We start from the raw sequence: 21,807 nt of genomic DNA, 5'->3' as shown, positions 1-21,807 counted from the left end.
TGTTCCTTATGTGTTGTTGCAATTAAAAATTCATCACACTTATCACAAAAAATATGGGTGTTAACCATGAGAAAGAGGTCAAATTCCAACTGCGAATCTAGCTACATAAGCATTTGGTACAGTGTTAAACCTCAGTATCACTTATTTTCCTGTGACCCTAAGCCCTATTTGAAAAGAGAAGCATTATTTTCTAGAAAAGATGTACTGTTAAATAAAATAAATTTTTTTTGGCATCCAGCATGGCATAAATTCACACATATAGAGGACAGGATTGTTATGGCACACTGTTAGTCGACCTTGTCCAAGCCAAAAAGGATACATGTGGTGATCAAAGTTTTACCACCTCATAATAGGCACCAGTAGTTTTTGCAGAACTGATGTGTTTTAATTAATTACTCTTTGTTAGCACATTCTGTATATGTAGGGATATTTTATCAGGCTTGCAATGTTATTTCTTTACACATTATTCATTTGGAATCTTACTACAATAATTCAGATAATGTCCTTTCCTCAAGGGCACAATGCAATTCCCAGCTGTAGCAAACCTTCAAAGTTCAGCTCCAGTGTGTTTTAGCTATTAGACTATTACTACTCTGACTCATGCTACTGAGCACAAGCGATACCTTTCAAATGGCAGGGGACAAATTGTCCAGGGTCCCAGCAACAATTATGTGATCAGCATGGTTCGGGCTGACTGTGAACACCAAATCGAGGCAATCCACGTGGGAGTGCACTGCTCTCGTGTGCATTAGCTGCTCCACAACAGAACACCCCAGGCTGAATGATGTCAGCCGTGGGGAGTTCTGTTGGAATTTTAAACAATGATTGCTTAAGCAGGCTTTGATACATGACCACTGCCCATATACTGGGAAATTACATTGTTCAATTGTGAAAGAAAAGGATGCCTGCAAAACAATGCTCGCTAATTCAGCTATTAAAGGCCTTGGTACAGAGACCTTATCCTATCTACCCAGTTCAACAGACCAGAGCAGTGATGGAGTAGTCCCTCTTGATGAATGGCAATGCAAATGTTTTGACAGCCACAACAGGGCATTTCTCTCTATGAGAGCCAACGGAAGCATCTGTATTACAGCTTTCAAATTAACATGAATTTAAATTAACTCTGCCAATTGACAAAGAGGCAAAGAGGACTGGCCCCGGGTGAACATAGCAGTTACAATGATAAATGTATATTCTAAAAAACATTATTTGGAAATATGGAGAAGCATATTGCAGAGTATGAAAACGTTGATGGGGTAGTATATATAATTTACCTCTGTAAATTTAGGCCTATATTTGCAGTTTCCTAATGCTGCAACCGCAGGGATTTAAATATACCATCAGTCAAAATGAACAGTAGTCTAATCTTGCAACTCGTGTCATAACAATACCACTGTTCAAGCATATTCCTCAAACAGCACAGCTGTAATGAAGAAGTATAATGGCCTAGTTCGTAGCCTACACGAGGCTAGGCTACTACTCTTTTCAGATTCCTGAAACCTGCAACAATAAGACCAAGAACTAAAAAGGCAACAAAATCAAGGGTAGGCCTCTGCAACTTTGAGAACGTCTTCACTAATAGCTACACTGTACGGATTCCATGTAAGAAAACTCTTAGTTTTTTTTTTTTTTTTTTGTGGAATTGCTTATTTAATAATTATAACATTTTTCTCTGTACATCGCATTGATAGGATTCGGCAAGGGACAATCGCAAGGGTTCTCATGTAAGTAGGCTATGTATATAGGCTATTTAAGTAAATATTACCCAATTACGTTTTTATTTTTATGCTCGAGTTGTTCTAAAATATTTACTCGTTCTTCCGGCCAGTTGTGGTTACTGGAGTTAAGCACGCGGTTGTTTTTGAATGTTCTCCCAGCCGTTATAGGAAACGGTTCCAGGATTTTGTGTGGTTACAGAAACGAAACAGTTGACCTTATTTACTTAACCAACTAAAATAAAATATAACACCATTTCAGCCATTATGAAAATGGTTTGGTGTCTGTGTGCCCTGTGGGCAACCATTTGTCTCGGAGACAACATCTACACTAACAGCTGGGCAGTTCATTTGAGCGGCACGCCTTTACACATTGAGAGGATCACAAGGAAATATGGGTTCATCAATTTAGGGAAGGTAACACTTCAGCTAAAAACTATAACTTACAATGGAATAGCAAAATAGCCAAACTCCCATATTAGCTAATTAGGCTAAATAGTTTAGCTTTTTACGGCTTATTAATCGCAGGAATTCATTTTAACTTAGATATTTGCGGACGGAAACTACTACCATATGAAGCATAGATCAGTAGCGGAGCAGTCGTTCCAGGCTCATCATTCACACAACCTACGAATGAAAAGAGATCCTAAGGTAAACAATGCTAACATTTTCCTTTGTTTTGGTGGTTTGATTTCGAAGACGTAATCGTTAGCATACACGGAGTAAGCAAATCTTCACTACGCTGACGTAATTATTTTGTTCCCGATTTAAGGTATTTTGGTTCGCCCAACAGTCAGCGAAGCCTCGAAAGAGACGTCATCCTACGCCACTCAACGATCCACTCTTTAACGAGCAGTGGTTTCTGGTAGCCTATTTGATTTCCCTACCATGATTGTACTCGCGTTGTCAAATGCCTTGTTACACAGTTGCCTTTGACGCTTTATTCTTCCTAGAGTGATGCATTTAGTCAGAATGTGGTGGCAGCCTGGATAAGGGGCTGTACAGGGAAAGGCGTTGTGGTCTCCGTATTAGATGATGGCATTGAGAAGAGCCACCCTGACCTTTCTGAAAATTATGTGAGTGGTTCTGAGAAACATTTAATTAATTTGTTATAAGATGGTTTTGAACAGCAGTTGACCCTAAAACAGAACATAACTTGTGTCTTCATGTCTTCTAAGGACCCGAAGGCCAGCTATGATATGAATGATAATGATGCCAACCCGGAACCTCCATACTCACAGATCAGTCAAAATAGGTATAGCAAAATTGACACATATAAATACATCGAAATTACAATTCTTACAATGACAAGAATGCATACATAGAGATACTTTTGCAATTAGAGTGGAATAGAATAACTTTTTCCAAGGGGCCTTCAGGAGTGAATAACAACAGCAAACAAATATTTGTTTAATAATCTGTAATGTTTCTATATCCTACATCACACAGGCATGGAACACGCTGTGCTGGGGTAATTGCAGCTGTGGCAAACAACACAGTGTGCGGTGTCGGGGTAGCATTTAATGCCAGGATTGGCGGCAAGTGCTGACTTCAAATTTCAAGAGCATTTCCATTAAATAATTATTTTGTCACTTATGGTTAATTTCTCTGTGTGTGATTCTGCATTTTTGTACCCTTGTGCCTAGGTATTCGGATGCTAGATGGCTATGTCACTGACTTACTGGAGGCTAAGTCACTTACCTTCAATCAGCAACACATTAACATCTACAGTGCCAGTTGGGGGCCCAAGGATGATGGCAAGACTGTGGATGGGCCTGGAATACTGGCCTCTGAAGCATTCATCAGAGGCATAAGCAGTGTATGATATAATAGAAATCAAATTATTCAGCTATATCATTGAGTTCATTATGGCTCCTGAACTTAAAACAACTGTATTCTGATTATTGACAAAGAAATTGCAGGAGGGCTTGGAATATAGAGGTTGCTCAGGTGTAGATTATTGCAAATCATAACTTTTTATAGCTGAAGGGTTAGGAGCATGTTGTTTATATCCGTACATTTGTCCAGTAACTAAAAATGATGTGGTGATTAAATCTGATTCTGCAGGGTCGAGGTGGCTTGGGTTCCATTTACGTGTGGGCCTCTGGGAATGGTGGTACCAACTTGGATAACTGCAATTGTGATGGCTATTCCAGCAGTATATATACACTATCCATTGGCAGTGCCACAGAGAAAGGAACTGTGCCCTATTACAGTGAGCCCTGCCCTGCCATTATAACGACAACTTACAGTGGAGGAAGCTGGCATCACCGCAAAATTGTAAGACCCTCCATAAGACCCAAGTACATATGCCGTACATTATTTGGCGTGCAGTTTGTGCATTCGTGTGTTTCTCCATTATGACTTATTTCACAAGCAGTTGCTGAGGTAAACAACAGAATGTAACTATCCTTCAAACCTGGTCCTCCCATTTCCCAGGTCACCACAGACGTACGGCACTCTTGCACTTCTGATTATACAGGAACCTCTGCGTCTGCTCCTCTGGCTGCTGGGATCCTTGCACTGGCATTGGAGGCAAAGTAACAACTTCTCTGTAATTATAAGAGCACAGTAACCACTTTGTTTTTGTTTTATAAAAAAAAAGAAAAGATTTGGCTTACCAATGAAAGCTGAAAGGACTGAAATACACTGGCCATTTCCTCAGCCCTGCACTGACTTGGCGTGATGTGCAGCACATCACAGTGCGGGCATCTAGACCAGCTGGGCTTAGAACAAAAGACTGGCGCACCAATGGGGTGGGAAGACCTGGTGAGTTTAGGGTCAGGGAAGGATAGCATATACTTAGTTTTTCTTTGGTTCAATAACATTCTTCTGTCTTGTGTGCTGTATCAGTTAGCCATTACTATGGGTATGGGCTGCTGGATGCTGCAAGGCTGGTTGATCTGGCCAGAAAATGGGATCCAGTGCAACCACAGAGGAAGTGCCTCACTGATGTCATCACCAGCCCCCAGTAAAGAAAATACTTTCATTCTTTATTTTTATAAGGGGAGGTTGATCATTTTCTTCATATGGTGCCCCAAAAAATGGTATTGTGTATGAAAAGCCATTAAGAAAATGTGCATATTGGTTGATAATGATTCTAGCAGTTTATTGCTGTTATAAATATTTACAAATTAAATTGGGTCTTCAGCTTATGAATGTGAATTCCATAATGATCTTATTTGATCTGCTGCCCTGAAGCATCTGGCTTGCCGTCTGTCTTGTAGTGAGCTTCGTGGGAAGCTGATACTAAAGTGGAATGAGACAGCCTGTCTGAGGACCAAAAACTGGATTCACTCTCTGGAACACATCCAGGCACGACTCACACTGGCCTACACTAAGCGAGGAGCCCTGTCACTTACCCTCACCAGTCCCATGGGAACCCGCTCCGCGCTGGTCACCGTCAGGCAAGACATAAGCACCAGTACTACCGTAAATTTAATGCCCACAAAGCGGTTCCACAAATTTGCCTTTTAATATAAAATAAACTGTAAAGATTGGCACTATATGTGATCTCATTAAAAAAAAAAAAAAATGAACAGATGCAATTTGTGAAATGTACGTCTAATATAAAGGCATGTAGATGTATGTGAAGATTCCTTTTGTTTCATGGAAGGTCAGTCATCCTTTTAAGCATTGTAGTGTGATGGTTCTCAATAAAAGTTGGGACCATCGAACAAGACACCCAACCAGCTCATTACATGTATCATGGCTTATTAAACTATATTTCACCAATTTGTGTAGTGTAACTGCAAACTTTTATAGGATCAGAGATGGGGGAAATAGAATAGCTATGTCCTTCCCACTGTCTTGGCTTTTTCAGGCCTTTAGATGCATCTGCAAAGGGATATAATGACTGGGTCTTCATGAGCACACACAGCTGGGATGAGGACCCTCGTGGCCTATGGACTTTCCAAATAGAAAATAAGGGAGATCTATCCAATAGAGGTAAATTTTGCCCCAAAAACAAAGATGCCTTGTATTCCCAGTGAAAGGATAAACACAGCCTTCGTCTTTGAGTAGGGAAAACCAAGAAGTCAAATCTAGCTAATCATGAGCTATGTGTGGATAATCCTGGACAGGCAATGTAAAAAGAATCCCGACGTTGTCATAGCAGTCACGGTTTTATCTGCACATGGAAAGTAATTTACTCGCAGAACTTTCCATATTTCCCCAGGATTCTTGACCCATTTCCAAGTAGTGCTGTATGGGACGGAGGAACGTGTGATAGAAAGGCAGATGGAGGGAGCAGTGGTTAAGCCATGTGAAATTATAAGCTCTGATGGGGGCTGTAAAGGTACATGCCGTCATACCTTTCAGTACACCATGGAACTGTACCTGGGGGGATGAATAAATTATAGTAGAACCGCAGAAATGTGGACATCTACGGTATGGAGGAAGTGAAATAACTTTGAAGGTCACATAAAAATACACAATTTTTAAGCATTTGTATTGCTTTCAGATTGGAATAGATACATTACTTTCACAACTAGCCTGCTATCATTTTGTAGTTTAAGTTTATAAACTAAAAATCAAACCAGCAGTAATTGGGAACCCATTTAGAACATTAATGAAGATTAATCACCTTTCTAATGACATTCCTCCTTTTCTGTCCTGATTCTATTTGTCTCCCATTGATAAAGAAAAATACATTGTAGCACAGCAAAAATTTTAATGCACTTATTTTTGTGTAGCAAGTAAATCTTTTGTAAAATAGCATGAAATAAGGAATGTGCAATTTAGCATGTATATATACAAATTATAATGATTTTGTTTTATGAAAGTGTTTCATGAAAGCATTAGCTATTTTTAAGGAACAGTGTTGGGCACTAGCTCACAATCTAATAAAACAGATTTGTACAATTAATGAAAATGAGGCTGATAAACAAGTCCTGCAAGTGTGAAACAAACCCCCAATAAATAATAACAAAGTTGTTTTGGTGGAATAAATGTTTTATCACAATATCTAACATTGCAATTTATTACAATACATGTAACAAAAATAAGAGCATAATTCTTCCTTTTCATTGTTTCTCTTTTTTATACTCAAGAGTGTGCCTATCCCCTGTACATGTTTGAGACCATCTGCTCGGCATCCTGTCCCCCTCATTACTATGAGTCGGGTAGCAACAGCACCAAGTCTGATCGGAGGTGCCTACTGTGCCATCATACCTGCCAGACTTGCTTTGGTGAGGGGAAGAACAGCTGTCTGGACTGTCCACCCTATTCCACTTTTGACCCTTTCCTGGGTACCTGTAGCTTCTCTTTCTACCCACGGAGCCATTGGCACAAGGCAACAGATGGGACGAAGCAGGCAGCAGCGGTACTTGGCATTCTCCTGGCAGGCCCACTGCTGATCCTGTGCCTGGTGTGGGCCTCTACGTGGATGGCGAGCACGCTCATCATACCCTACATTGCAGCTAGGACCCAGGCGCACAATGGCACGGACCCCAGTCAGGCTGACGGAGTGGAGATGGCGACCGTCAACATGTTCAGAGATGATCAGTAACATTCGGGATAACTCCAGGGAAATTTGACAACTTTCAAAATAAAGCTTTCTCAAGACACAAGATTGTTGCTTTTTCTTTGGTTGCTGAGAGGTCCTTAGTAGAAATGTGGTCTGTTACAAATATAAAAATAAGAAATAAGCAAACATTTGTGAAAAAAAGCTTTATCTCTAGACTCTAGAATTTCATTCATCAGCTTATTTTCATGTAAAAATAAATTTTGTTTTAAAAACATATTCAGATGATTTTTTCTCCAATATTCTGAGATAAATTGACACAAACAGTATTTATTCCTATGCTGAAGTATAATTTATGCCAAAGAACCTTACATTAATACTGTTGCTAGCTGTGCTTGTGTGAACACAAATGTTCACACACTTGATTATAATTCAAACTTAAAAAGTAAGGAAAAATCTTTCTTGGGGAGGTCAAGTCTGGAATATTCTACACAAACGTCTGTACTCTATAAAAAACAAAATGCCACTTAGGGTTTACTAGCTTGGAGGTTAGTGGTAATGGTATTTTATGCAGCTGTGCAAAACTTCAGACCACAGGAATGGAATATTTCTGGTACAAGGAGAGTTTCCAGGGGACTGAGCTCAACAATATCCTCTGCCTTTCTGTGTGTCCAAGCAGTCTGTGGGCAACAAATGATCTGCTGCATCTCTCAGCCCTGTGGCCATCTCTGAAGGCCCAGGAGAGGGGGTGGTCAGAGCAAAGTTTATCTCGTCAGCTCCAGGGAAGAGCTTACTGAAGCCAAGATCAAACAGACAGAAGAGGTTGAAAGCCACCATGGCCAGGAGTGGAAAAACCGTGAGCCCTGAGCCAAACCCACGCCAGGAGCTGCAGAGATGGAGTGAGAGCCAATACACAAGCCTGAGAGAGAGAGAGAGAAAGGGAGGGAGGGAGGGAGAAAGAAGAGGATTCAGACTTGTTTTCAAACTGAACTACACAAAAAAATATTTAGACAAAGAGGATACAACAGTCCTACTCCCAGCTCTTACCTCCCTCCCATAAAGACTCCAGCCAAGATGGGCACTGCTTTCAGCTGGTCTTGAGCCAGAAAGGAAGCCATAACAACAAGGTTGAGAGTATAGAGGGACAGCTGTTCCAAGGACGCAGTAACGAATAGCTGCTGAAGGGTAGAACCTCTGGGTGATGCTTGCACAGGCTCCAGGGATGCAGTGCAGAAACGGGACACAACGGTGGTCAGCATGGCTAGGAAGAATAAAGAGTATTCATTGCCTCTGGTGATATGTACACTGTTCAGCCAGATATAAACCTGCTTTTCAAAATATAAAATTCATGCACAATGTTGCCTTAGAGGTAGATGGAGACTTTACTGGCTGTATATCTGCACAGTATAGTATAGTAGTAATAAATAGTGAGGTATGAAATATAAATTTGTCTAGATGCAACTATACAATCACCAACTTGTATATTAATTAGACTGAGTAGAAAATATATTATTTGTATTTCAATCATTTAAGTATTTGACACACTCAAGAAAACTACTATGCATGTCAGAGGGCCAAATAGTTTCTTATGCAAAAGATGGTAAACATGTTATCCTTTTTGTGAGCCTCAACCTTTGTATTTATCTATGTGATTGTCTGTAAGTGCAACAGCTTTGAACTTGGTAACTAGGCAACAAGATGTCATCTGATCTTGTGCTGCTTTGATATCCAAACCTAATAAGCCCTACCTTCCTTCCACCTTCACCTCATTAAATTGTTTTGCATAAGCTGAGGAAATTACTTTTTATCTCTGAGCTCCCCATAAAACTCAGAATGCCCATGCCCGTAGGGACCTATTAAGGACTGGAACACCAGACACTAACAAACTCCAAACCCATGAACAATTTCAATCTATTTTGACATAGTCCAACTGTTGATTGCAAATGTTGTCCTGATAATCAATGTTTTTTTTCCTCCTGATCAACACACTGCTTTTGGTGTGGCCCCCTAATAATAATGACGATGTCTCTTAGTCTATTATAATATTTTAAAGATTAACATACCCAGCAAGATTGGCACTGCTGCCACAGCACAACACTGGAGTGTGAAAATGAGGCGGCTGACCAAGTCTGGACAGTGGGGGGCATCCAAGGGAACATAGAAGTAGAGTGCATACAGAATCCCTGGGAGACACAGCAAGGATGCCAGAGCTGAGCATAGAGCAGGAACACGGCCACTCATGCAGCACCTACAGCAACAGTGCCCACTGTTGGCTGCCTCTGGAACTGCGTCACACTCCCCTTCTTCCTGCGGGTCCCAAATGTTCATCTCAATACATTCTGGTAGGGTCCTTATCAGCGGGCGGCCTTCATCTACTGTTGAGTCCAGATTGGTGGACTCCAGGGGGTTCCACTGCTCCCCTTCTCTGCCATTTGGAACTTCACCCTGGAGCGCTGGTGGTGGGGTACTGGTGCAGTTTTCCATGGGAACCCCTCCTAGTGTGTCCACTAAAGGGATATCATTAGCAACAGCGTCCTCTGGCAATCCCTGCCGTTCAGTATTTTCCTGTTGTTGTTCTGTGAATTCACCACAGGATCGATTAATGTAGGGATGAGCTTCTGACCAGGAGAAAAAGCAAAAATAATCTCAGACATCTCCAAACGTTTCTAGGAGCACTGAAAATAGTCACATATTTTGGACCACACAGAAAATCATTATTTATCCATGTACAGCTATTTTGTGAAAATCTAACATTAGGTGAGGGTTACATTCAGTATCTGCCAAAGAACATGGTAACTTACGGTCAATATGGTCCCCTGTTGGCAAGGGCTCTAAGGAATGTTGAGAGCCAGGGACAGAGTGAGCGGGAGAGTGCAGCTCCTCAACAGATGATTCAGGGCTATCTGACACAGGAGCCAAGGAGATCTGTGTGTCCAGATCCAGGAATGGGGAGAAGGACAGACGGGCAGGGTCAATGTCCTGCAGCTGGTTGATTATATCACTGATAGACTCCTTCACACTGTCAAACTCCTTAACCTCATGATTGTTGACAGCCAGGTGCCCTGCTGATGTCATTGTCCCAAAACCTACAGCACAGAATAGTCATGAAAAATAAATCCACACATACAATAGTTGGTTCTCACACTTTCACAGCACTTTATGTCAAGATCAGACAGTGAATATATACAGGCTCTGATCAAAATAAATGTGTGAAGAGTATTACAAGGATGAAGTCGGTTAGCAACAATGAAATTCCAGTCCTTGAGGCAGTGAGTGTTAAGTGGTCTCCATCTTTTTGCAATAGAAAAGTTGGAACATTATGTGGGAGAAAGCCTGATTGCCTTCAGGCCAATCCAGGATAGACTCCCCATATACTGTACACCAACCCCAAATTCTTTTTCAAGACAATTTAAATTGCACAACGATATCAACCTTCAACTAAAGAGTTTCATGGACCAAAATATGGATATGAAATATACATTTGTCTAGATGAAACTTTGAATAATGAGTGAAATAAGCAAAGGCTTGGACTGATATTCAGCTTTGATTTATATGGCCTATTCCGTCAGCCATTGTTCAAATGATAGTTCCCGATGCGCCCTGTAGATTTGAGCATCTGGGAATTCGATTTGAGTTCGACTGCGGGCCCAGCGGCTGCTCCTCTGATTACATGACCGACAAGCAACTTGGAAGGTCCTTTAGTCTAAATCCAAACCCATCATAAGTAGGGCACATAGTCCAACCCACTGAGCTGCAACAGAGGGCGATGGAAAGCAGAGTTCACATGTGCTTTCATTTGCCAGCTAAAAATGAATGCAAGCCTTAATGTTTAAAATAGCTGTGTTGCCCTTGTTTTAATCATTTATCAAAGAAAATTGCACGGAATTGACACGATTATGCGATAGAATGACGATTAAACAAAACTACTTCGTATTGATCTAATATACATTGTGAACGCTCTGAATTTTAAAGAACTGATAATAATGGAAGGCTTATGTCCTAAATTAGTTGCATGTGTATGTGCAATGAATAGACATATTAAACAAGAGAACATTCACTTGATAGTATGCTTGCTTGCATCAAAGTAAACGGTTAATATTTGCACAAAATATACAAATAAGCACATGCACAATGAGTATAATTATATTTTGAAACGTCGTCGGGAAAATAGACGTTCTCCAAAAATAGAAGAGTAAATAACCTAAAATACATTTCCTAATCGTTCGGTCATTCCCATGCATTCATCAATAATCCGGAGAAAGTAAGGTAACATTTCAAAACAATTTAAAATTCATAACAGGGAAAATGCTGGAACGAATCCCAACAATGCATACACCAAACGTTTTCTCCAAGTATGACCGTTAAAGGTTAAAAGAAAAGGATGCTAAAACGGAACTTACTGTAAACTTTTTTCGGGGAAGTCAAAAGCAAGGCGAGGATTATTCAGTGGGTTATTGGTATGTTCAGAATTATCAATTGAAACGTTGGGTCCAGCCAGACTTTTCTCTTATCTTTCGCTGACTTTTCCCCCTCAATACTCCAAACTTCTGAATCAAATTTCAAGGCAGACAAAATACTACACTTTAACACCCGCCCACATAGTTTTTTGGTGGCACGTCACTGGGAACATATGGAGCGAATAACTGCGTAGCGGATATACAGAGGGGGCGTTAGTATTTTTATGAGTAGTTCTTAAGGCATCCTTTTATTTCAAAATTGTCTGAGACGTCAAAACTCCAACACATTTTTTCAAATGCACATTATGCATAAAATGCTTTAAATCTGCGTAATACTAAAAACGCAACACAGAGAAAACGTGATTCATCTTAGTCGTGGGAGAGTTTTGGAGGGGTGGGTGGTAGCCTATATTAAGTTACCATTGTTTCAGTGAGTGCCATACTCCCGATAGCCCACACTCAGTAGCCACGGGCTATAAAACCCGACGCTATTCTTTGAACTGTCAAATACTTTTATTTTTTTGAGGGCTTTTAAAAAAAATGATGGACCGTTTCCTTTATCAAACAAATCAAATGTGAATTTTGAAAATGCGTGTAAAATGTAAGTGAAGCACGCACTAGTTGAAAAAACAATCCTTCAGTATTAGTCAAGAGAACGACGTGCGTGCGATATGTGCCAGGGCTGCAGTATGTTTTCACTCTAAGAAGGTGCCCAGGGCAGGTGCCCAGTAGAGGGAATGATTTGTAAAGAATTTCAGAGGCTTTGAAGACAACTAGAACAGAAGCGAAAACACACAATAGTCCTCTTTGTTTCCCAGCCATATGTGCGGGAAATAAAGGTTAGGAGAGAAGAGTAGTGTTTCACTACAGGGCTGGTAAAATCGTTGCTCTGAAGTTTTTATCCCGAGGATGTGTAGCTAAGAAGCGGACCTACAAAGGGCTTCCATATCAAATTTTACCATGCATATAACCGTTCCTAGTTAGCCTACCCATAATAATTTTAGTCAAAAATCGTTTCTTACTAGCACAAAAAAACATTATGTGCATGCCCATGATGCATTAACAGGACATAAAGTATTGTAATCAAAATGTTAAATGAACAATTACATAATTTCACACTGCTTAAATTTATTTTTCTAATTTAAACATAACAAAATTATGCAACCTTTTTTTCAGAGAGAAGAAAAAAACATGTTCAACAAAGAATTTTTTCCAACATATAACCTGCTAACCAGAGCAACAGGTCCCCAATTTAAAAGGCCAAGTTCAGAATCCTGCTTTGTAATGGTTGACAAAAGCAAGGGATTAAACGTGAAATCCACAAAGATCCATTGTGAAGGTTTGAATATACAAAACTAATCCACAGAATAACTAAACATTTTGGTATAGAATGAGTTAGTATAAATGCATCAGTATCCCAATACATCTGTCACTGTCAGCACCCTGTCTGCAGATTACTCACCTTTCATTGTTATTTTGTCCTTACCTTTGACTTAGAATTAAATGCAAATGTTATCGACTTTTTCTTCACGAACTCAGTAGGTAAGGAGAGTTCGTTTTAGTGACAATGGACTTGTTAAACTGTGTTTGGGAAGACGAGAAATACATATTTGCATAATAATTTTAAGTCAGAGAAAGGATGGGTAGTGTAGATGTACAATCACTCGCCTACCACCGCAGAGACCTGGGTTCAATCCCCGGCAGCGGTACTTCCGGCTTGGTCAGACGTTCCTACGAACACAATTGGCAGTGCTCGCGGGTGGGAAGGCGGTGAGGGTATGAGTCCCGATCATTGCATTAGCGACTCCTACTGGTTGGTCGGGGCGCCTGTTCAGCAGGGAGGGGATCTGGGGGAGATAGCGTGAACCTTCACACGCATTATGCTCTCCCAGTGAAACTCCTCGCTGTCAGGTGAAAAGAAGCGGCTGGCAACTCCACATGCATCGGAGGCTGACGTGGTAGTCTACACCCTCCCCAGACCGACAGAGGATAGCGCATTGACCAGGACTGTGATACACACGGGGAATTGGTATAACGACTAAATTGGGGAGAAAATGGTAACAACAACAACAAAAAAAGTCAGAGAAAGGATCAACATTGATTGAATCCAGGCCATTGTGTAGACATGCAAAATTCAATATGACAGACTTCTAATGTATAATCACATCATTAAATTTAATTAACTAATCAATCACAGTTCATTGGTACAATGACTCCCATACAGTCAATTTTATTTTAAAAGATTCATGGGATTACTTTCCTATTGGAAAAAAATAAGGGCATTGTTCATGGATTCTCAAATGCTACGTTGAAGGTAAACATTTATCCTTACATACAAGTCATTTAAATCATTTTGAAAACTATGTTCCCAAACCATTGAAAACAAATATCCAACATTCTAACAAAACAAGAAAGTGCAAATACTTTTAATGAGCAACCATAAATGAGGAATAAAACAACGCATAACTTGTTGTTTAAGCAAATACATACAATGCATGCTGAGAGACAGTTGTTAAAGAGTCTAAACATTTTTAGCACTCTTCAAAAATGCAACCGCCTTACTTCAGCCATCCATTATCTATACCCACTTATTCCTGGTCAGGGTCGCAGGCGGTGCTAGAGCCTATCCCAGAATGCACTGGGCGAGAGGCAGGAGCTTTGCACTCACTTTTGAATGTAAAGTCAGATGATCAGTCCACATGACATGAATGAATAAAACAGAAACTGTATATATTAATAAACCAAGTTAGTCAATTCTGTTAGGACAACACAAATATGTACATTATATTACAGCACTTTGTGGCTTGTGAGCCACCATGTTTTCTATGCAACAGAGAGAACTATATTCTACGCAATACAAAGATCCAGGGCAGTGCAGCTATATTTGTAAACAAGAGTCTCTTATTGTTATGGGCATTCTTGACCCCTTGGTCCAGGTCCACAGACTTTTCAAATAAATAAATAAATAAAAACAAACATTAAGTCTGCTGTATTGTAGGTTTGATTCCCAACTGAGGCACAGCCATTGTACCACTGAGAAAGGTACTTAACCTGAATTGCTTAGGCAAATATCATGTTATACAAATAGGAAATATGTAAAATGCAGGTTTTCACCCCTAACAAAATATACAAAATAACACCATGTAATTACATAATGTTCAGCAGGCAGTTCCTCCAGAAAACAGTGTAAGTATATCTGGGTCTCTGCCTTTTCTATATGTAATGCCAACTCTTCCTGAATCCCATTGACAGTTCACACCATTAAGACGAGTGCAACACAGAACAGACTGGAAATATCGTATGTTTTACATGAGCAGATTGATAGATAAGTGCCAATAATGAAATTATCAGTCATGTGCCACTTATCAGTCTTCAGAGAGCAGTCTGTGCAAATGATCCATCCGCCGCCTCAGAACCTGCCGGAAATCCTCCTAAAAGGTAAAAGCACGAGGTAAATACAAAATGACTAACATTGAAAATTGAAAATAACTGTATTAATGTTCCAATGAAAATATGATAATTTTATAATCACCACATCGATTAAAGAAAGTGTATACTAGATCTTATTAACAACGTAAAAAAAGACCATGATCACACTCTGACTATACCAATATAAAGGTTTTTTAATGTAACAGCAGACCTGACATGGAAAGAGAAGTGTAGCCAGTGGGTTATATCTGGGTAAAATAATCCCACGTTCACGCATAACAGTATGGTTTGAGCCATTTGAGCCTCTGGCACCAAAGTGTGAGTGTTTAACCAACCAACAGGCAATGCTGTAACCATGTTGGGATAATTATGCAGAAATAATTCCTGTTACACCTTAAAGTAGTTTTAAGTTCTAACATGTTCATATTTTTGAGACATTTCTGATATCACACAAGGTATACCTTTTATAGTACTAATACATGTGTGAACACTTTTTTTGTTTTATTTCTTGTCATATGAAAGCTCAATAATGTAAGGCACCACAATCAGCTTAATAAAAATGAATGCATCATCTAAAAAATTATTTGCTTGTGAAAAAGCAAATAATACTGCAATGCAATAACAAAGGAAAACATGGCTTTTTCGAGTTTCTGAGTTGCTCAACTTGCGCAGATGATAGTAGTGTCCAATGTCCAACTAGCTTTCTATAAATTATTCATGTTGGCAAACTGGCTATATTATTGGAACATTATATTAACCTCTGGCCTTTAACTATATGCTTCACTAAGACAACTGAATTGAGGCAACCATGTCTCTAAGGTGCTCAACATTAAAAGAGACCCTAGGAACAAGGCAGCCTACTATACATCTCTAATAATAATAACAGCTGACAAAGAACATCAAGGCTCCAAAGCAATGTTAACCTACTGTTTCGGACAGTTTCTCAAGATAAGGAATGAGCTTCTGCAGTTCATCGTCTTCTCTGTCTCCAGCCCAACTCTTGATGGGGATCATATTCATCAGCTGGAAGAGAACATTAAAACAAAGGTAAAATTGGACTCTTAATTTTTTTTGCAAACCAGCATCCTTATCAGCATGTGTCCTGTGTGAAAATACATTGAATGCCATGTGAACCAAGACCATATTGTATCAAGACCGCACAGGGTGTACAGGCTTACATGGTAAGGAAAGGCGTGGGGAGCATTGTCCAGAACCACTGTTTTGGACAGGTCTCTTTCCAGCACATCCAGGTCCTTGATGTAGTGGCCAAAAACACAGGCACAGTCTTCCTGGTACAAACGATGTCTTCAGACAGAACAGGGGAGATTTAGAAGGTTAAGGTATGGCACAGTGCCCACTGTATAATACTCATAGCCATTGTTATCGACCACTTATTATTTTACTCCCAATTCGACATGCCACCCTTGGTACTCTCAGCAGTCAGCTGTTATTTCAGTCCCTTGTGAATCAACATCTCAGTGATTTTCACCAACATCCAAGGTTCCATACCTTATAGGCTGGAAATAGCAAAATTACAGTAGCCTTATTGGCTCAATCCTTTTGCTTGAAAGGTAGTTAGAAAAATGCTTGTCTATTCAAATGTATGTAAATTATACATCTTTTCTTTCTAAATGAGTTTCCTTCACATCCTTTGTTCAAAAAAGGGTGGACCATGAATTGAAAATTGATGTTCCATGTGCTTTTGACTCAAGTAAGAAGTGATCCAAGTGGATGGAAAAATGTTCTCACCGAAAAAGCTTTTTCTGAGGATCCAGCGTCTCCAAGATCTTCTCAGCATATTCTTTCTTGGCAGAAGTATAAACAAACATCTGAAAAATACAGGTTGACCGAGAATGAAACCCATCAAGCCAAACCACAATTGCATGCAGAGGTGACATCTCAAAGCAATGCAGGTCAGTGTGAGCTTATGTGAGCTTAAAGGGCAGAGAGGATGGTTCTGTGAACACGTACATCCCAGGGAAACTGATTGGCTGCACACATCGACATTTTTTCACATCAGCCTGAAAGAGCTATTGACATGCCTTGAGTCTGACTCCAAAAAACTGTTCTATGTATAAATACTGCACTCATTAACTTTTTCCAGGACAGGGTAATTTGAAACTTAAATTAGATATGATATTAGATATATAACTAAGATTGATTGTCTTCAAGACAAATGTTTCAACAAAACTCTCCCCTAAAGCTAAATTTCCAACGTTTATAATAATAATATATAATAATAAAGCAAAACAGGAACAAAACAAAGCCAAAAGGTATTGCTTAAGGAAAGTTGCAAGAAATGTTATTTTGTGGCAACTGTCATACTCACATTCTGACAAAAAAAAAACATAAATAAATAATAATAATAATAATAATGAATAGAATTTCCAAGAAATGGATGAGAAAGAAACTTACTTCAAAGATTTTTGACATGCTTTGCAAAAACTCTTTAACATGAGGCCTCAGAACCATGAAGACCTAGAAGAAAAAGATTACCGATTCATTCCTGATCACTGCAGGCAGTTTAAGAAAGTGAAGTCATTTGGCAAAGATTAGCTAACATGCTACATTTCAGTTGAAAAAGGAAATCGGCCAGCTACAGAGGCAAGAGGGCTACCAACTGGTGCAGCAAGATAAATCCTTTCAAAAGGTATGTTAAACATTCCTGCTTTTGGATTGTAATAAAAATGCCCGGTAATGAATTATTGTCCCAGACATTAAATCTGTGATAAAACAGAAGACAAACAAAAACTTGTATAAAACAGCTTATTACACATTGGTACTATTTGACATGTACAGTATTGTATTATTAATAAACATGGCAATAATCAGTAGCTCCCCAAGTAACAAAAATTGACATATATGACAGAGGCCTTATGTTGATTACATATTAATTTGTGACATTTAACAACTTGCTACAGTTAGTTGAGTATTTTGAGTAAGACAACAGTTTTTATTCTTTCGGCAAATCCATTTTCCAGTATATCCAATTTTCAAAGCATACATAAAAACTGTCTTTACTACAGAGACAGGTCTGCCGCTGGTCTTAAACTGGCCTTTCCCATCTTCTTGGCACTATGACAGAAATGATTAGGCTAGCTCACCAAACTAAAGACCACAGCTCCTCGATAAGACAATTTATTGAAATTTTATTCAGGCTCCAATAAGGGTGTAATGACTTTGCTTATCTAGGACCCTTGACATTGCTTCCAATAGCAGATGTTCATGTACGCACTCACACATCTAATCTCTGCAACATCAGAAAGATCCTCAACCTCAATTTGTTCTAACAATTTAATACTTTCTCGTTGTCAGCCATTTTATGTACAGTTTCTATGTACACCACCAGTTTCTATTTCAGTCATGTTTCTGGGAACCTGGTATGCTAACCTGGTCACCAATATTGCTTTAGAGAAACAGAGAAGCTTGTATAGCCTTACATACAGCACTACTTCTAAGAATATGTCTAGATGAGCACTACTAAACACATTCTTCTCTTCACTGCCACCTGCTGGTTGAGCACCTAAAATACTACCAAAAAAACAAACCCCTTTCTGTTCACCTAATTGCTTGTTAACTCAGAGAAAGCATTAACCTGGGGGGAAATTGAAACTCAAATAATGAAAATGTCACATAATGTAATAGGGAGGATGTTGTTTCACTCACTTTGTACTCATGATCCTGAAAATAGGTGTGGAAGGTGTGTTCTGCATTCTCAATCATGCTCAGAGAGCTGAACACTAGCGTCTCATCCTGCAGAGCATGTACAATAAATACAAATGACTCTTTTTTTTCACAGGCACAACATGCAAAAATACTTGTATATCAAAATATGTTTTTAAAAAATGTATCAGAAGTGCACTAAACAGTCAATAATAAACTATGCTTTGTTCAAGAAAACAATCCAGTCTTGTTCTCTGTCTAGTTTTACTATTGTCTAGAAATGACTTAATTCCAGCGCCCAAGTAAATAAATTTGGAGTTTAACAAAAAATATTTGTAAAGCAAGGAAATGAAAATAAAAATTCACCAGGTCCAAAACAAGTGTGGCTTGCGGGGTGGTCCTGGTCTTGACCGGGACATCCCGGGTACGAGGTTTCGATTGTTGAGACCGAGACTGAATGTTTTTGATGAAGCAGTACCTGAAAAGGCAAAGGAAAAAACAAGTGTGGGTCTAAAAATCAAATGGCAGCTGATCTCAAAAGATCGGATACGAAGTGACACAACACATCAAGACCACTGACAAATTATTCTTCAGCAAGACATTATAGAAGGCAATAGTCTTCACTCAGATGAAGAAAATAAAGTAATAGACCTATCCTGTTATTTTAGAGGTGGTTAAAAATATAATAAATTCTTTTAAAAATATATCATTACAAAAAAAAATAATAACTACAATAGGGGCACTATGCACAACACTTACGGATTAAACACCTCGTCATCATCTTCCTCGTCTGCCAGAGGGCTTAAAGACTCATAACCAAAAATGCACTGTTCTGGACTCATTGGTTCATCCTCAGGGGATTTCACACCTTCAAAGAGAACACCCCACATAGTCATCATTATCCTTTCTTGAGTCAGAGACCTGTTTTCTCTTAGTGCTACTGAGGTGGGTGTCCACACCCAGGTCTACTATGTATGTTCTGCAAAACATTCTGTGGATTAATATACGACAACCTAGACACTAGGTTTTGGTGAAGAGAGTCAAACAGATACAGGAGCAACTGTTTAGAATCATGAGTATATTTTAACAATACATGCTGATTCCATCAAAACAACAGAAATACAAACATAGTAACTGTACTTTTTTGTGTTTCAATTAAGGTTAAGCACGAGGTAATGCACACAATGACCTTCAGGTCACTAACCATTGTCCACTGTTGACATCGGGAGGCATACAGTCGGGGTGAAGATGTTCCTTACTGCTGTATTAGTGTGGGAGTAGTCTCTCTCCATCCCAAAGCGCACACGGCGCTTCCGGCAGACAGGAGTCATGAACTCTAAATAGCCAAGATAAAGACAGGGGCACAAATACCTATCATTGCAATGAAATAACCAATTTACTAAATACAATGAATAACATGTCGAGGTCATCTACCTTCGTGGTCTCCATGCGTTGAAGCTCTTTTCCTCGTGCGGCCTTTACTGACGGTTGGGACACATTCCTCGTCAGAGTCCTGCGTAGTGCAGTCTGACACCATTTCCCCTTTGCCCTGGATAGATCAGGACATTACTGACCTGACACGTTTATTAATGGTATGGGATAAGCCACCCACCAGACAGATTTAACATAAGTCAATCAACGAATAAGCACCAATAACCTATATCGAGAACAGTCGATATAATTGTATGTAACGTTATAGTACCTAATATTTTATTCTGCAGAAATATTCCCTGTAACGTTGGCTATAATTTACATCACTATATTATAGCTTGCAATGTATCAGCATTTAGTTAACGTTACATTGTTAAGCCCCCAGGCTATGTAACCTACGTTGGCTGCAAACCCCCTGCATCCAGATATACATTTTTGCGAAAATAACGGCTAGCTCCATGTGTTGTGACCACAGACCGACTTAACCCCGATGTCATGCTACTACCTTAAAATGAGTGGCATTTAGTCTACAGTTACGGGGCAACACAGGCTCTCCAGCTTGCCTTCTTCATTATCACCAGAGTTCATATACCCCAGCTGACTTAAGTTGCTAGCTAGTCATAGGCAAAGCTTTTGGTTAACGTTCGTTTTTGACAACCTGACAAAGCTGTGTAATAAATATTATGTTACGGTAGCGCAGTGTCCAGATTTCAATTCCACGTTTTAGTGAATGGCTAGCTAGCTAGACTAGTAGTCGTACGTCTCGTTTGTATCACAGCAGAGTTTGATCACGTTAGCTAGCTCCCAACCTAGCTTCAGGTAATGTTAGTCAGCTCGCCAGCAACAACTCGGGCATTGACCACGCAGAATGATCACATTGTTTTAAGCAAAATGGTTACTGTTCTTCTATACTTCAAAGAAAACAACGGGAACGTAAGGGTTCACAAATGACAACACGCTTGTTACCTAGCTCACTAACCAGTGGCGACTGATAATAATACATAGACTAGCAATCTATCAGACAGCCAGCTACAATAACAGTAACTATAGATCTAGCCACATAGCAGCTAACGTTAGATAGCTAAATAATACATCGTATTGGTCGTAAGGGTAGCCGTCTGAGAGAGTCGAGTTAGCTAGCGCTAGTTCAATTTATTCTCACCGTTTCTATCCCTGCCACCGGCGGCACTCTCGCGTAGGAGCAGCGTCGATGAAGGTTAGTTGGTGTTTTTGGTTCTTTCGGCACGTATGCAGAAATATTTCGGGATCGCAGTATCATCCTCTTGGGGATTACTGAACAGCTAGATGTCTAGCTGTACAGTACCAAATTACCCAACTAAACTGTAATCTGCGTTCAGCGATCGAGTACCACTGCGAGATACCACTAGCTTCATCTGATTGGACGAACTGCTTGTTTTGTTTAGCACCGTTCTCTCGCTTTCGCTATGCGTCATTCATTTAAATCTACCGGGCTCTCTGCACCAATAACATCAGAGCAATCATATGAAGTGGGCGGCGCTACAGAATTCTCTGGTCCCCGTGATCCCGCAGTCACGTTGTACTACTCAGCACACTTTCACGGTTGCGTGCAGTCTAAAGTGGGTTAACACGCTGGCAGATGCGGTGCGTCAGAGAAAAAAAAAACATG

The 21,807-nt window shown here is 39.8% G+C and overlaps 3 protein-coding genes across 9 annotated transcripts; 1 reads left to right on the top strand and 2 right to left on the bottom strand.

The window, feature by feature from the left end:
* Nucleotides 1-1,800: 1,800 nt before the first annotated feature.
* Nucleotides 1,801-6,904, top strand: LOC135252894 (proprotein convertase subtilisin/kexin type 4-like). The gene is made up of 11 exons (XM_064331528.1): nucleotides 1,801-2,366; nucleotides 2,488-2,580; nucleotides 2,669-2,791; nucleotides 2,894-2,970; nucleotides 3,165-3,253; nucleotides 3,362-3,534; nucleotides 3,783-3,995; nucleotides 4,155-4,686; nucleotides 4,943-5,663; nucleotides 5,893-6,012; nucleotides 6,767-6,904. The coding sequence occupies exons 1-8, from the start codon at nucleotides 2,289-2,291 to the stop codon at nucleotides 4,257-4,259; spliced, it is 951 nt and encodes a 316-aa protein (XP_064187598.1). The 5' UTR covers nucleotides 1,801-2,288; the 3' UTR covers nucleotides 4,260-4,686; nucleotides 4,943-5,663; nucleotides 5,893-6,012; nucleotides 6,767-6,904.
* LOC135252891 (transmembrane protein 79-like) lies at nucleotides 6,308-13,658 on the bottom strand. 3 transcript variants are annotated; one of them, XM_064331521.1, is made up of 5 exons: nucleotides 13,309-13,658; nucleotides 9,981-10,265; nucleotides 9,243-9,797; nucleotides 8,227-8,440; nucleotides 6,308-8,098 (listed from the first exon to the last, which is right to left on the bottom strand). In XM_064331521.1, the coding sequence occupies exons 2-5, from the start codon at nucleotides 10,252-10,254 to the stop codon at nucleotides 7,822-7,824; spliced, it is 1,320 nt and encodes a 439-aa protein (XP_064187591.1). In that variant the 5' UTR covers nucleotides 10,255-10,265; nucleotides 13,309-13,658; the 3' UTR covers nucleotides 6,308-7,821. The 3 variants fall into 3 exon arrangements, with proteins under 3 accessions (XP_064187591.1, XP_064187592.1, XP_064187590.1); XM_064331522.1 differs by having other exon boundaries at nucleotides 13,347-13,658; XM_064331520.1 differs by having other exon boundaries at nucleotides 6,309-8,098; nucleotides 11,580-13,658.
* A 134-nt stretch (nucleotides 13,659-13,792) lies between these two features.
* ctdspl3 (CTD (carboxy-terminal domain, RNA polymerase II, polypeptide A) small phosphatase like 3) lies at nucleotides 13,793-21,597 on the bottom strand. 5 transcript variants are annotated; one of them, XM_064331523.1, is made up of 11 exons: nucleotides 21,322-21,597; nucleotides 20,163-20,277; nucleotides 19,933-20,064; nucleotides 19,488-19,596; nucleotides 19,095-19,206; nucleotides 18,732-18,818; nucleotides 17,481-17,543; nucleotides 16,815-16,894; nucleotides 16,244-16,370; nucleotides 15,993-16,088; nucleotides 13,793-15,067 (listed from the first exon to the last, which is right to left on the bottom strand). In XM_064331523.1, exons 1-11 carry the CDS (start codon nucleotides 21,436-21,438, stop codon nucleotides 15,002-15,004), a joined length of 1,104 nt encoding a protein of 367 aa, XP_064187593.1. In that variant the 5' UTR covers nucleotides 21,439-21,597; the 3' UTR covers nucleotides 13,793-15,001. The 5 variants fall into 5 exon arrangements, with proteins under 5 accessions (XP_064187593.1, XP_064187595.1, XP_064187594.1 ...); XM_064331525.1 differs by having other exon boundaries at nucleotides 20,163-20,302; nucleotides 21,322-21,593; XM_064331524.1 differs by lacking the exon at nucleotides 21,322-21,597 and adding an exon at nucleotides 20,969-21,297.
* Between the last annotated feature and the right edge of the window lie 210 nt (nucleotides 21,598-21,807).

This window comes from Anguilla rostrata, chromosome 4 (assembly GCF_018555375.3).
Source record: "Anguilla rostrata isolate EN2019 chromosome 4, ASM1855537v3, whole genome shotgun sequence".
Classification (NCBI taxonomy): domain Eukaryota; kingdom Metazoa; phylum Chordata; class Actinopteri; order Anguilliformes; family Anguillidae; genus Anguilla; species Anguilla rostrata.
The sequence above is the reverse complement of the archived record's forward strand: the minus strand, read 5'-3'. Positions and strand labels throughout refer to the sequence as shown.